At 42.3% G+C, this 16,236-nt stretch overlaps 1 protein-coding gene across 3 annotated transcripts in view; it reads left to right on the forward strand.

Moving 5' to 3' along the window:
- Tnr (tenascin R) overlaps positions 1–16,236 on the forward strand; it is a 427,384-nt gene that overhangs the window by 370,217 nt on the left and 40,931 nt on the right. For all 3 annotated transcript variants that reach the window (XM_003474657.5, XM_063240217.1, XM_023567106.2), the window contains 8 exons: positions 4,303–4,392; positions 5,275–5,538; positions 6,138–6,407; positions 7,592–7,711; positions 8,574–8,720; positions 11,406–11,525; positions 14,501–14,644; positions 15,338–15,468. In XM_003474657.5, the coding sequence (XP_003474705.1) occupies positions 4,303–4,392; positions 5,275–5,538; positions 6,138–6,407; positions 7,592–7,711; positions 8,574–8,720; positions 11,406–11,525; positions 14,501–14,644; positions 15,338–15,468 (1,286 nt within the window). The remainder of the gene's footprint in view (positions 1–4,302; positions 4,393–5,274; positions 5,539–6,137; positions 6,408–7,591; positions 7,712–8,573; positions 8,721–11,405; positions 11,526–14,500; positions 14,645–15,337; positions 15,469–16,236) is intronic.

A 16,236-nucleotide genomic window follows, 5' to 3' on the forward strand; every position in this document is an offset into this window, starting at 1 on the left:
GCCCTACTCTGACCCCCAGAGGATTCCATATTTCCTTCCTTGCACCCTTCCTGGTATTAGCCAGCTTTCAAAGTCCACCTGAAGTCCCTTCTCTGACTACTCCAGCCTGTACTGGTCTCATCTGCCTCTGGAGCAGCTCGTATTAACACCCCTCAGAGTTGTATGAAGTCACTCAGATTGCAGTTCACTTACTGCGGTCCCCACTGCCAACTCTTAGGGACAGAAGCTAGAGAGAACAGGGGGATCTAAGCTTAACTTTTATTTGCATTAGGTTTGTGACCTTGTCCAAGGCGTCATATGCAATATCTACCCAGCAAAGCTAAAGGGAATTAAATGAAGTAACATATGAATCTCTGAGAATATACAGTTGTAGACGTACTCTTTATCATCAGACATTAGAAAATTCTCCTTGGTTCCCCGCTTCTTTCTTCCTGCTATTTTTTCTTCATTGTTCTCCTCTATTATGTATTGCATGCAGCTTAACATAATATGGGTACCTATTAAACAATTAATTGCTTTTCAGTACCATTTTCTTTTGATCCCCAAAAGAGCAAGGGTGATGTGTGCTCAGCTCAGCTGGTATCCCCTGCACCCAGCCTCTGGCCTGACACAAAGGAAGCCCTCAATAAAATTTGTGGAATGGATGAAATGTGTGCTTTGGGTGTTCAGAGAAGAATGGAGGTGCTGTGAGAGTTGAAAAGTGTCAACCTCTAACCTAACAAAGGAAGCGCTTTGAGGGATGGAGGATGGTGGTTTCATCTGGGACAGATTCTCTGAGCCTTTGCTGAGAAAGAGAACAAAGCCATTTGTAGTGTACCACTTGCAGGAGTTGGACGGAAAGGTAAAGGGAGCACTGAGAGAGAGCAATGGGTCCTTTAAAAGCAAGGATTCCCTGGGAGCTCACAGAGCGCTGATAGACAAGTACCGAGTATGTCTTGGATGCACATTTTCCTTTCCAGCAGAACTGCATTTTACCTGCTGGCAAAGAGTCACAATTCACTTGTACCACAGGAAGAAAGCTGCTGAAAATCAAAGAAAGCAGCAGGCAAAAGCCCGCGAGCGAGTCCCACTTCCCCATCCCCTAGACAGAAAACCTGCGAAGAAAGTACTTTAAATTCAGCTCTGCCATTTTCTGGGAGAAGATGATTCTGTTGTAAATTATTGAGCATTTCATTTAAGCTTCATAAATAAGAAACTCAGATGAAAACGTTAACATGTTAGATCCGTTTGGCAACATATAATTTCTGTCTTACTCCCTCGATCTGTCACCCTTTATCTATGGTGGAGAATTTCTGCTTCATTATAGGCAATTGAAGGTCTCAATCAGCTGCCTGAGAAAAGGAGTTTATGTCCCAAAAGTAATCTAATTTCTCCTACTGAGGATGTACCTGGGATTTACCACAGGTCTTGTCAGAGATAAATATGTGTTTGGAACGGGTCTGGGAGCACTGTAATCAGCCATTCAAACTAGAGGCAGGCACCCTCCCCGACTCACGGAGGCCTGGACATGCTGGTTCTCATCAGGCTAAGAGTGGACAGGCTAAGCCTCAGCAAACCAACAACTACATGAGTGCTTAGGACCAACCTGTGCATGTCTGGGAGTCTGGGACCCTTTCTACAGCTGATGAGACCAATTATAAAAAAGAACTCAAAATCCTAGACTAGTGTTCAGTGCAGGGTAATAATAATCCTGAGTACCATCACTATGGGTCAGGAGCTATCCTTTAAACACATAGATGCTTTTAATCCTCACAATGACCTTTGGGGATAGAAACAATTATTATTCCCATAACATCTGTGAGGCCCAAAAATGTTAAGTCAATCAAAGTCACTCATGTGGAAGGTGGCAGACCTGAATAAAGAAGGTAGTATGTCAGACTTCAAAGTTGGTCAGAATTCACACTTTACTTCCACTCATATTAACATTTTAGGCAAAGAAAGAAGTGAGGGTTAGGAAAGAGAGAAACTGGATTGGGAAGGAAAAGAGAAAGCTAACCCTAATGCCTGCCCAGACAGGGCTCAGGACTGCGTTCCCTCAAGAAAGCCCAGCCATTAGAATATGGTAGTCCCAGCTTTGCTCACATATGAGATCTTACATAGGCTGCACTAAAGTGGGGGGTCTTCTAGCTACTCCAGGCAGCAACTGCTCCCTGCCTAAACGAAGCCATAAGCTATTTGTTAAGGGAAGGCTTCTCTAAACAGGTCCTATCAAGATATTTTCTATTACCTCAGGAGTCTTAGGGAAGTCAGAGCTGCCTTAGGGACCAGGGGAATCAAAGGGATGCACAAGGCCTTGTCAGTCCTTCTAAAAACCCTGAACACTGAGGCCAGAAGTTTGAGAATCTTCTCTAATGGTGTCTTGCTTTTCTCTTTAGAAAAAGATGGTGCAGTGAGTTGAACAAAATTCATGTCCAACTGAAATCTGCAGATATGACCTTATTTGGAAAAAGGGTCTTTGGAGACATAATGAATTTAAGATTAGGTCTTATTGGATTACAGTGGCCCCTAACTCCAATATGACTGGTGTCCTTGTAAGATGAGAGGACACAGACACAAAAAGGTAGATGTCACAGTGATGTGGCAATAAGTCACACCCAAGCATTGCTGGCAACCACTAGAATCCAGGAAGAGGCAAGGAAGGATTCTCCCCTGAACCTTCAGAGGAACATGATCCTGCTGACACTCGGAGTTTAAAACTTTAGACTCCAGAACTCTGAGAGAATGCCCTTTCTTTGTAAGCCACCAGTTTGCAGTAACTTATAACAGTAGCCTCAGAAAACAATACAGATGAAAAAAAGACTTTCCAATCCCACCTTCCTCCCAAGGACTGATGAGTCTCCAGGACACATTCAATTTCAAAGAGCACATAAATGCAGAACAACGTTATAATAACCCATGGTTCTGGGGTACCCATACATGATCCCAAAGAAAACAGGAGTTGTCTGACTGACAAATGGATGCTCCTAAAAATGACCATTTGATTTTTGTTGAATTTTTCTACAACCCCAGGCTTAAAACAAAAAAACACTGGTGCCAACGGTGGCAGATGGAATAATAATCCCCCAAAATGCCCACATTCTAATTCTTAGCACTTGTGTCACTTTGCATGCCAAGAAGACTTTGCAAACGTGATGAAATTAAAGATCTTGAGATGAGAAAAATCATCCTATACTATCCAGATGATCCCAAAGTAATCCCAAAGGTCCTTAGAAGATTGATTCAAGGAAGTCAGAGTAGATGTGACAGTTAAAGTCACAATCAGAGAGAGAAACAGATGAGATTATATTAAGATGCTGGCTTTGAAGATAGATTAAGCAACCATCATAGAAGATGTGCATGCAGCCTCTAGAAACTAAAAAAGGTGAAAAAATGGATTCTCCTCAAGGCCCCCAAAGGGAATGCAGCCCTGCTGAACCACTTTAGATTTCAAATTTCTGGATTATAAGATCATAAAGTGTCATGGCTGTAAGCCACTAAATTGTGGTGATTTTTCATAGCAGCAATAGGAAACTAATACACAGATCAAAACAATTGATCTGAAAAGAAATATGGAAGAGGCCAGGGAGAGACCCCAGGGAATTCCAGACACTCTGGGAGCCTGTCAGTGATTCTTTGTAATGAACCCCTAAGGGATTTCCTCAGAGGCGTGTGCCCTTTAGTTGGACAGTTTTTCTATTTCTTCCACCTTCCTGGAGTTTGCCAGAAGTCATCCTAACATGGGAGCCATAGCGCTAGGCTTAAACTGCTGAGCTTAGAGGGCTCCCTTTGCCATTACAGAAAGGCAGGACAGTTCTGTGTACAGAGAGAAAACCCATCCACATTGCTCTTTGGAAGAAATATCAGAGTCTAGATATGGCCTCAGTTCCTGTCTATAAAGCTGAGGCTCTTCATTACAACATTTGAGGAATGCCTTAAGGACATACACCAACAGTGTAGCTCTGAATTACATGTTCCCCCAATTTGAAAGTTCAGTAAGGAACTTCTCTACCAGGTCTAGCCATCCTAAGACTCTACACGGATGTCCAGACTTCTGAAGCTCACTGACAAAGGCAGCCTCGCTGCCTTTCTAAGCCTCTTTCTAAGACCTGCAGCAAAAATGAAGCTGGAAAGGACATCTTATTGGCTTGGTATAGATTTCCTAAGTAGGAAAATGGGACTCTCTAATAGATGAAATTAGAAGAGGACTCAGGGAAAACTAAACTTAACGCCTGAACAGAAGTCTAAGATTATTTTCTTCCCTTTCAGCCTGCCCCACCCCCGAAACACACAGAGAATAATGTTTGTTTCTGCATCTACTGATAGATCTGGTACCTGGCACTGAGTATGGAGTTGGAATATCTGCCGTCATGAACTCACAGCAAAGCGTGCCAGCCACCATGAATGCCAGGACTGGTGAGTAGAAAGATGGAGAGAAACAGTGAGTTATCCTGAAAGCTGAGGAGCGATATGGACCTGTTCTGCCAGGACCTCTCTGAAGTCTATGTCCCCCAGTGAACAGGGCCCTAGTGACAACCAACAGACTAGTGACAACATTCACCTATAAATAACTAACTTCTGGTATCAGACAGGGAAGGTGGAATCCCATCATCTTTCCCATAGGTCATAGCCTATTAAATCCAAGAGTAGTTAAAAAAAAAGAAAGAAAGTCCACTTGAGACCTTGCTGCTCTGGAGCCAATAGTTTTGTTTCTAGACCCTAGGTAAATTTCAAAGTAATTCCAGTAGCCCCTCTATAAGCAGTCTGAACTGAGTTGAGCTGGGGACTTTGAACCAATCCCTATCCCCAAGATTCAATCTAGCACAGACAATCTTACTAGAAAATGGACAAGAGTCTCCAGGAGTCCTCAGATAAAGTCATCTGTACATCCATGGTTAGGCCAGGTCAAAATGACCTCATGGTCAGAAACAGAAGGAAAACTTCTTTTGCCAGAAATGTCACATTCTTAATTGATGGTGGCTCCAGTTTTGTTCTGGTTGACTTACTGAGAAAGGCTGGATGAAAACTAATATGGAGAGTTTGAAAACCTGTGGCCAGCTTTGTCCCAGAGCTGGATGTATTCCAGTGATGTCAGGCCTAATAAGAATGTTTGCTGAACCATTGGCCATCTTTCAAAAGGAAACTGCTTGACAAAATGTGACATGAGTGTCAGCAATGACAAGCTAGAACTCATGGTCAGCAGGCTTGCTGGTATCTTGGAAATGCATAGGATAATCCAATAAATATTGGTCATTCTGAGAAACCTGTGTAAAATAAGCCACTTATGTTGACCCACAGAACTTGACAGTCCCCGAGACCTCATGGTGACGGCCTCCTCAGAGACCTCCATCTCCCTCATCTGGACCAAGGCCAGTGGCCCCATTGACCACTACCGGATTACCTTTACACCATCCTCTGGAATTGCGTCAGAAGTCACTGTGCCCAAGGACAGGACTTCCTATACACTGACAGACCTGGAGCCTGGGGCAGAGTACATTATTTCTGTTACCGCTGAGAGGGGTCGGCAGCAGAGCTTGGAATCCACTGTGGATGCCTTCACAGGTACTAGGTGGAAATCTTAGCCTGGTCCAAGAATCAGTGGATCTTCATATGAGAAGATCATCCAGAGAATTCTTCCAAAGTCTCATTTCCTTTTGAGAAAGAAGAAAAATATGGGTAGAAAAAGAAGAGATAGAAGGAAAACTAATACATGCATCAAGTGGGAATGATTGGTAGTGAAGGGGAGAGGTAAGCAAGGATGCTATATGCCTGAAAATGTATGTCTGGCATCCTAAAGCCTGGACACAATAGCTGGTTCTGTCCATCTTTCTCTTTCTGCACTAACTCAGTGGGCAATATAAGCATCCATGGAATCATGTTAAATTCCTTCCAGAATGGAGACTTTTAAACCTGAATCTGTATAATAAATAACTCACAGAGGTATTTCTGGCTTATCAGAATTGATTTTTTTTTTAGTACATGGCTTGGGAAAGGTGGAATAGACAGGACTGGAGTGTAGGGAGATGGAACCTCTGGACACTGAGTGAAGATGTAACTCTTATTAGCAAGGAGAGCAAATCCATTCACTCAAATGGTTCTTCTAGCTCAATGGCTGCCGTGTCACTTGTGTTTCAGAACCATCTACCTTCTGTATTTTTCAGGCTTCCGTCCCATCTCCCATTTGCACTTTTCTCATGTGACGTCCTCTAGTGTCAACATTACCTGGAGTGACCCATCTCCCCCAGCAGACAGACTCATTCTAAACTACAGTCCCCAGGATGAAGAGGAAGAAATGATGGAGGTCTCCTTGGATGCCACCAAGAGGCATTTTGTCCTGATGGGTTTACAGCCAGCCACTGAGTATATTGTCAACCTGGTGGCTGTCCATGGCACAGTGACTTCTGAGCCCATCATAGGCTCCATCACCACAGGTAAGACTGTCAGAGTTGGTAGCAGTTGATGAAAGTGGTTCTCACAGTATTTGCCTTTGACAAATCAATGAAATGTAGAAAGAAAACTATTCAATTTGCAGAGAACTTCCTCTTTGGCTAGAGAGGACCTCTGAGCTGCTCTCAAACAGCTACTTCTTTCAGGGATGCATAAGATATATAAGATGGGAAACTCCAATTTGGAAGGTAGGACAGATCCAATGTCTTGAGGTTAAGGCTTAAATGCATTGATTCAGAGATCTATCAGCCTAAAAGAAACGCTTGAAGAAAGCCAGTCTCCCAGAGGAACCCCTCTACAGTGAAGAGCCATCTGTTCCCACTCTGGAGAGATATCTTGTGACTGCCCAATAAGGTCACTAATGCAAATTATGCTTCCTCAAAAAAAAAAAAAACACAGAACTAGCAAGCAACTATATAGTGACTTTGCTCTCAAAAAATTGGGATTGATTTATACATTATTTGGAAAACACAATGTACAAATCTTAGTGAAAACTCTTGCAATGAATTAGATTATTTTTATCTCACTATTTCCAAATGCAATCCCAAACACGAAGCTTACATGGCTAAGAACATACATGTTTGGGTACTGACAAGAACTCATGAACTAGACTAGTGGACTAAACACTCATATGATTCAACCCTGAAATTCCGTAGCAGTCAGTGAAAGAAAAAAGTATACAGTCTAAATGAAATGCAATTTAGGAAAGTGGATTTGTTCTGGACTTGTGCTCTGAAATCCCACTACAGTCAATAGGCGATTTTTCCAAATTGAACTCAAATGGCTGCTAAAAAATAAAGAGATAGCAGCAGAGTTGGGTTTTCCAAAAGAAGTTTTCCCCAGAGATAACTATGTTATTCCCAATTCAAAACAAATCATGGCACTTACAACAAAGTTCCTAGTCGGCCTTCAGATAGGTAATATTTGCTGCATGGACACAGTCCTTGCCATCTTAGCTTTCTATCGCTAAAATGTTCTCCATAAATATCGCTTTGGCCATATCCACAAATTTCAGAAGACTGAACATGGTTTTAAGGATGATTCATTACTTAGTAGCATCTTAGCCTCTGGGATACCACTGACTCTTGCTCAACATAGAAATAAGGTAAAAATTCCTTTTTCACACTGTTCTTTCTCTCTTTTCTCACAACCACTTGGATCTTTGTAGGAATCGATCCCCCCAAAGACATCACAATCAGCAATGTGACCAAGGACTCAGTGATGGTCTCCTGGAGTCCTCCTGTTGCACCTTTTGACTATTACCGAGTATCGTATCGACCCACCCAAGGTAATAAAATGAGTTGAGTTCTCAGAGGTAAATGGGACTCAAAGCTCATTCAGATTGTTATGGGAAAATTATTGTAGCTCACAGGCCATCAGCCTCTGCCTGCATTTTTCCTCCTATCTGTGGCATGATCCCTCAAAGTGAGAGCATGTCAGTGAAGATGGACTTATCAAAATCTCTCAAAATAGACTGAACTGCATTCACACAGATAACAGACTCTTCACTAGCAAAGGTAGCAGTTGCCATTATCTAGGTCATGCAGTAAAAACAAAGAGCCCTAATATGAATTTGCAAAGAACCAGACCATTTCTCTGAGAAAGTCTAAGACTCAAACTCAACAGAAATAAAGACCCAGTAGAGCCAGATGGAGTCTTGGGGAGGACCACAGTGACATGGTCCCATTTCTGCCATCCCTGAAAGTTATGAGTCAGAGAAAATTGGCACAGAACTTGCCTGAATCCTGCCAGTTCTTGCTGGCACATGTGACATTGCTAAGAAAGTAGAGGCAGGCTTAATTCCAGTAAGGGAGAACAGCTTTACAGAGTGTCCTGTCTCGGCTGCTTACATGCCCTCTTTGCAGATGTGTACTTTATACTGCAAGGACAGAACTGCCTCAGAGACCAACTTTTTCATTATTTCATTTCTCTCTGCTCCAAAAGCTCATAAAATGAAGGGTGGGACCAACTTGCAAGGTCTCTTCAAACCCCAATATTCCCAATCTGTGAAAACAATTATCCCTTCTTGCTGAGTTTTGAAACTCCCACCCATCTGTGCTTCAGGACGGAATGTCCCCATGTAGACTGTGCCATGGACCACATGGATGAGAAAGCTAGAAACACTAACCATGAATTCTGCTTTTCCTTAGTGGGAAGGCTGGACAGCTCAGTGGTGCCCAACACTGTGACAGAATTCACCATCACCAGGCTGTACCCAGCAACTGAATATGAAATCAGTCTCAACAGCGTGCGGGGCAGGGAGGAGAGTGAGCGTATCTGTACCCTCGTGCACACAGGTAGGCACATCTCCCCCTTGTGTGTCAAATCAGGATGCCAGCTGAGGACCTACCACAAACAGAAGAGGCAAGGAGTAAAGTTGTTCCTGCTCACACAGAGGACACTGGATCCAGGATCAGGGTCCGTGGGTCTTTCCCAGGGCTCCTCCAACTCACTTTTGCAAATTTTTTCTCTACTAATAGTCCTGTCTAATAAAAGGAGCTCGGTGAGTCATCCACTAGAGGAGTCTTTCTGGTTTATGTTAGGAATTTACGTGGAACTTCCAACATTAACCATGCCCTTCCAAAGACACGTGGTAGAATTGAATTCCAACAAATGAGAACATCTTGTCTTGTGTTTAAAAATACTCAGAGAAGAAAAGTTCACCTCAGAGAAACAGAGTTGTTATTTGAGTAACATGAAAATTGGGGTCACCAGCCTGCTCATTGTATATGGTCAGAACCCACCAAATAGATCCATTTGTTCTTGTTTTATGCTCCAGAAAGGAAGATGGTATCAAAGGCTGTAACTGTAACTCTCTCACCTGTGATAAAAGTAGTGGTGATGTGCTCCTCCATACAGCATCTTCAGCCATGTGCAGGGCCAGGGTGTAGTCCATGCTCTCCCAGGCCTGTGATCAGAGCCAAGTATTCTCTGCATTCTCAGGGCAAAGGGAGGTAAAAGGGGGTGACCATCTTGTAATATGGCAATACGGGGAAGAAGTCCCACTCACAAGTGTTCCTCTGGAAACTGTGGTCAGGTCTCGCTTAATAGTTCCCCTACGTCTTGTCTGGCCCCTCTGTCACTGTACTGTGCAGAATTAGCAAAGATTTGCCACTGAAGTCACTAGAAGGCACAGCCAAAATTTTCTTTCCTCAACTGCCAGACCAAACCTCCTAGTTAAGCCATCATTCCCGCAGTAGATAGTAAACATCCAGCTGCTTCATTAAGGGACACCTGGATTTCCTGAAGCTGCTTATTTCCCTGGAGAGTAGTTTCTCTCAAATGGGGGAAATGTGCCTTGGAATCCCCATTACTTTTATATGTTCTCACGAGCTTAAAATCAGAACCTCTCTCTTTTTTAAAAAAGAATGGCCAAAAACTCTTTCTGAAACATAAAATTTCTCTTTCTAGAGACCACACAGAATATCCTAATCTTTCCTAGTTTCCTTCCATGTGTATAAATACAAATAACCCATCCATGTTTTTAATTCAACCTTACCCTAACCCCCAAATTACCTATGATCATTAATGTGTCTGGTCAATAACATAGGCCAGGAAAAATATCCAATGAGCCAGAAAAAGTCTCCTTCCCACCTTCCTGAAAATCCTAGAAAATTATGTTAAAGAAACTGGATTTTTTTTTCTCACTGAATACAACAAAATAGATTTCAAAAGCCTCCTACTCCCAAGATGAAAAAGAGCAACAACTTCAGTCAACAGCTTGCTCCTCGGGTTCTTGGCCTGAAGCAGCAATTATTTCTAAGGCAGATGCTCTGTGGTGTGCCAACCCAAACTGCCCTCCTTCAACTTCAAGTAGAGCCATTTTGACAACTAGGTTATCCTCAGAAGTATCTCTGTTTGTTTGTTGCTATTTTAATGCAAAGTCTCTAGTCTCACAACTTTTAGAAATGAGAGTTCCTTCAGGACATCAAGCTTGTCTCCGAGAAATCAAGCCGACTGTAATTTAATAAGGGTTTCATTTGAAGAACACTGAAAGCACAGATTATGGATAAAATTCAAATTTTAAAATTCTAAAAAATATTTTCTAGTTTTCACTTTGTGGTGAGGAACATAGGCAATTATAAACAACCACAAGCCCTTTCATTAGAGAACAGGGCAGATCGACAGCAGATCTTGGTTCCCAGAATAAACTGTGTAAGCCTTAAATACCTAAACTACTGTAATACCTGTACTATGGTAACCTGAGCTACTGTAACCCCAACTTTGTGGGATGGAAGAGAAGCACAGTAACAAAGCAAAGGCTTATAGCATGGGCAAATAAAAATAGGGAGATGGTCCCGTGACAAGCAAATTCTGTTCCCCCAACAGACATTGTTGTCCTTCCTAAGCCTGTAAGAAGCCCCTTGACTCTCAGTGCAACAAAAAGAATACCAGAGAGAGCTTTGTGAGTAGTGAAGCAAGAATTCAATAATTGCATATGACTTAGTGGCAACCTGAATTCCATACAGCCATTCTATAAGTCCTCACTGAGTACTTTCTGAGTTCTCAGCACTGGGGAAACCACTGCACTTCCTGAAATTCATCAATGGAGATCTTTCCACAAGGCACATCTTACATTTATGAAAGTGCAAATGAACCTGGAAGCATAGTTATTTCATTCAGCAAAGAGTTCAAATAATTTCAATACGTTCTTAGGTTCTCTATCCATAATAAACTGTCTAAAACACAAAGTTACCTGAAATCCCCCATAGCACATCCTACAGTATTCTGCAGGTAAGCAACTGATGAAAGAAGATCTGGTGGCTATTGAGGGAGAACTGGATACTTGAGAAGAAGGAGGAGAGGCAGATGAAGAGGCTGATGGAGCCAGAGGGGAGAAAGAGAAGAAGTCTCTACCCACTGTGCCCTACTCTCCCAGGATAGTAGTAGATACTCATCATGAGTGAAATTTCTGATAGTTTACTGCACTTCCACCCAGCAGCTCCTCTCACCCTTACCGATGCTCTCCCATCCTCTTTCAGCCATGGATAACCCTGTGGATCTGATTGCTACCAACATCACCCCAACAGAAGCCCTGCTGCAGTGGAGGGCACCTGCAGGGGAAGTGGAGAACTATGTCATTGTGCTCACACATTTCACAGGTGAGCATCTCAAGCCTGTGCACCAGGTGGGTGGGGATAACAGGGACCAGGCTGAACAAATTAATAAAACAACAGAAGTAGAAGCAGAGACTGACCATTTGTTTGATTGGCCAGTGCATCTGGTATGGTGGAGCACACCTGTAATCCTAGCACTCTGGAAGGCTAAAGCAGAAGGATCCTGAGTTCAAGCCCCACTTTGGGAACTTAGCAAAATCCTGTTTCAAATTTAAACATTTAAGAAAGATCTGGGAGTGTAGCTCAGTGTGGAGATCTTAGGTTCAATCTCCAGTGCTGTCCCCCAAAAAAGGCATTTTCTCAACCTGAGGGACAAATAGGAAACTCTCCTGCTTTCCTTCTTCAGTTATATATAAGGCCATCAAGTTATCCTCAAAGTCTGCAAACTATCAACTACAGGACTTTCAAAAGTTATAACGGAAAAATGTGAGACAGGAAGGTAACCAAAGAAAAATTTAAAAAGAGAAATAACACTAGAACTCATAATTGAGCAAAAACTTTCCCTAAAGAACTTCAGACAACAAAGCAGAATTTTGGATGCATACAGAGGGGAAAAAAACAGGGAAGTTATAAGACCAAGCTTGTGGCAGATAACAAATGATAAGAGGTGACAAAGGATTGGGAGCTGCTAAACTTTTCTGTAGCTTTGGTCTGCTCTACGCATTCCAATCCAAAAGGCTGAATGAACATGAAATCTTGAATTTCAATGTTATCTACATCGGGCTTGTTCACCTTGCATTATTTGAAGTTGAATAAGGAAGCTTAAAGCAAAATAGGGCTGCATACTGCTAGTCTCCAGGCTTAGAAAAATTATTCCCTTTCCTAAATTAAACATGTGATCACAGAATTGTTACAGGTTATATTCAGAAATCTAGAGAACAAAGATACCAGAAAACAGAAGGCAGGCAGATGTCTTGACTTTTCAAAAAGTGGCAGAAAAAGTCAATTTCTGTAAGTTGCAATGAACTAAAATTACTGTGAAAGCATGGGAAAGTAAAAACTAAAAGAGACTATTAAAACTGAAAATGTAAAAGTAGTTAGTGATTGCTACATATCAACTCAAGTTCTCTAAAAGTAAGTTCCATAAAAAGTGCTTTATGTCCTTGTTTTTCACTGGCAAATCTGCTAGCATACTTGTGTTTCACCACGGCATTAGAAAACTGCGTGTCATTTAATCCTTAAAGATAGACTATAGTTGGTGGCCCACATTTGGACTTAGCAGGAACTGTAGGTGACTGCATGGCTCTCATCAAAGAATGAGTACCACTATGTGGATATATCACTATGTAAATACATCTGAACTTCTTTGGATTCATGCACAGCTTGTCTCAACTCCCTCCATTCTTCTGTGCATGCCACAATCTGGCATATTTCACTCTCACCACGCTTTCTCAGACATTTGCACATGTTGTTTCCTCCACCAAGAAACTATCCCCTGCAGGTCTACCTAGAAAGCCCACCCTTCAAACCTTGCCTTCACCAGTCTCTTCTTTGCCAAAGCTTTTTGGTTCCCCTAAGGCAGTAAGACACAGGTACAAAACACAGTGCCATCGTAGAAATTCACTTCTATTCATTCAACAAATACTTTTGATTCCCTCCATGGGAAACATACTTAACAAGATGATATCAATTCTTGAGGTCTTATCTTCATTAAACCTATGTGACGATGCAGAGAAGTAAGTAGTTCCAACAATGCATAGTGTCGTGATGTAGGAAGTGTGGAACATGGGCAACTATAACTGTGGGCCATTATAATTTGAGACAGAGGAAAGAGGAAGAAAATAAAGTCAAAGAAAGTGAAAAGGAGGTAAAATATATTTCTAAGGAAAAGATCAGCATTTTCAGGGGTACGAGAGGGCAGGAGGAGTTTAAGAAACTGCCATTGTTTGATGTGGCTGAAGCAGTGACTGATGGCAGGACACAGCAAAGGAGGTATTAAAGAGGTAGTCATCACATGTCATCACGTGTGTTCCTCCAAAGAGTTAGTTTGTACTTTAACTTGTTTGCATGCTTTTCTATATGTTGGGACCACAGTTAAGTTGAAACTTCAGGCCCTACCTAGTTTGAAGACATTCTTAATAAACTTGGTTAAATGCTGAATAATATTGAAATATTCTAATTGCCCAATAGAGGGTTTGGCCCTGATATAAAGAACAGTTTTATTAACAGCTTGAGTGAATTCAGAGAAGACAAGCTTACTAAATTTGTAGGTAAAACAAAACCGGGCTTAATATAATCCAAATTCCAAAATACTTCAATAAAATAGAACAGTGATCCAACTCAATCAACAAGGCAAAAAAGCAATAGATATAAATGCAAATCTCTGCCCATGGGTGTAAAATGCAACTATAAAAGATTGGATGGGGTAGCAATAAATAAGTTCTTTCTTTGATTAATACTTATCTCTGAATATGAAAATAATAGCAAATGGTTGCCCTAAAGCTTAACAAATTAATAAAACAACAGAAGCAGAAGCGGAGACTGACCATTTGTTTGATTGGCCATTGCATCCCAAATATTATTATTCTCAATTCTCCAAGCTTTGCATTTTAGCAGAGATACTTACCAGTGTCCTGACTACTTGTTCAAAGAAAAGCAGCAAGGATTGTGACAATTTTAGAGCTGTCACAAAAATGTAATGAGAAGCGAGGGATGAATATTCTTAGTATGAAGAAAACAGCACTTAATTGGGAAGAGCTATAGGAAGGAAAAGCTCATAGAGACCAAATATTTGGCTTATTCTTTGTAACTCTAGAGACCTGAGTAGTAGGGAGGAAATTTGGCCTCCCCATAATGAGGATGTAATAGGTGGGTGGGGGGTGTTAGATACAACATGATAAGCTCCATAATCTATAAAAGTCATTCATTCCTAAGTTCTCCAGCATCCAACGTTTGTGAGATCCCTTTAGATTTGATCACATAGCCTTATTCAATCCTTATCCATATACATTTGACTTCAGTTGCTGGAGAAACCATCTTGGTTGATGGACTCAGCGAGGAATTCCAGCTTGTGGACCTGCTTCCGAGTACCCACTATACTGTCACCATGTATGCCGCCAGTGGACCTCTGACCAGTGGCACCATCAGCACCAACTTCTCTACCCGTGAGTGCGTGGTCTTCTGCAGGTCTGATATGCCTTGAGGATTTTGTGAATCATAAAAATAACCAGTGTTCGTGTAGTAACTGAACCATAGTTTCTGGGCTTTGGACGGTGTAGCTTTAAACGCTTATTTTGCCCAGTGGGGCCCAAGTCCAGTGACAGAGAGCTGCAGCTCTTGGCCAGCAGAACAGGTCCCGTTCCCATTCTCTCTGGGACCCCTGTGTGATAGGTAGAACAAAGAGAGCACAATACTAAAAATGCATCTGGCCCAGAAAAGTCTGAAGGACAATAAAGGCGAGATGTCGGGAAAAGAGATGCTGAGTGGGATCATGAACAGGAATGTAATAGACAAAGATAAAATGCAGAATGTTTTAAGTTCAAGTAGGAACTCCCAGACATTGTGGCTGAACAGCGTCAGGGTCCCAGGCGGAGAAGCCTGGATTGGAAGACATCATTCCCAGGCCCCGAGGCATAAGTCAGGGAAGTGGGAAAGTAGCTGAACCAATGGTCACAACTCTGAATGATCATCTTCTGACTCAGGAACTCCTTTTTGTCTCTTTCTAAGTTAGAATTGGGGTCATTATGTGATGAGTAACCCAGTGACCACAAAGGTGGGCAAGGAGACCACTGTGTCTGACAGCAAACAGGGAAGCACTGGAGAGACACGTTCACCCTGGCATTTTCTCTCCTTTGCAGTCCTGGACCCTCCAGCAAACTTGACTGCCAGTGAAGTCACCAGACAGAGTGCACTGATCTCTTGGCAGCCTCCCAGGGCAGACATTGAGAATTACATTCTGACCTACAAATCTACCGATGGAAGCCGAAAAGTAAGAATGTGCTGGAAAGGGGCATGCCCATGTCTCCCTTGCAAGGGTATGTGGAAACTGACGGAGGAGTGACCTGTGGAAAGGAGGGTGGGGGAAGGAAGCAATTCACAGGAAATCAACTGGGCTTCCCAACATGGGTACGCAGCCTACTGTTGAGGAGAGAACCCTAGTCTGCAAGCCCCATGCTCGAGGTCCCACATCCCCAAGCTCTGCAAGAGCTGAGGCACAGCACTGGCCTTCTCCAGGCCTTGACACCTTCTCCAGGTTTGAGTCTACTGTTGCAGCTTCACAAAGTGTGATGGTGCTTCCCAATATTATAAAACCCCCAAAACCTCCACTACATGGTACAGAATGAACTTTCTAACAGCCCAAGCAAGTGCAAGCTGGGTACCAAATTCAACTGCATTTTGTGCCTCAACAAGCAACTACACAGGCAACATCTATATAAGCTACAGTAAAGAACGAAAAAATTTATGTTATCAGTCAACACAACCCACTAGAACACTGGAGTTCAAGTTTTTTGTTTGCAGTGGGATCCTTTTTAAGAAATTATGTGCAAAATCCAAATATACAGAAAAGATTAAAGCAGAGCTAGTCTTTTTGATGGGAGTAGAAAGACCCAGGATCCAACTTCCTTGGCTTCTTCCTATACTGTCAAGCAAACCCAGTGCACTCTGAAAACCACTGAGTTCAGTGATCCAGCTGCATAAATCTCAGTGCACATTTTTGAGCTAGCAGGTGGCCCAGATGTCACATGAAAACCATCCT

This window comes from Cavia porcellus, unplaced genomic scaffold (genome assembly GCF_034190915.1).
Source record: "Cavia porcellus strain 051 isolate PalLab524CR breed Dunkin Hartley unplaced genomic scaffold, mCavPor4.1 scaffold_29, whole genome shotgun sequence".
Taxonomy (NCBI): Eukaryota; Metazoa; Chordata; class Mammalia; order Rodentia; family Caviidae; genus Cavia; species Cavia porcellus.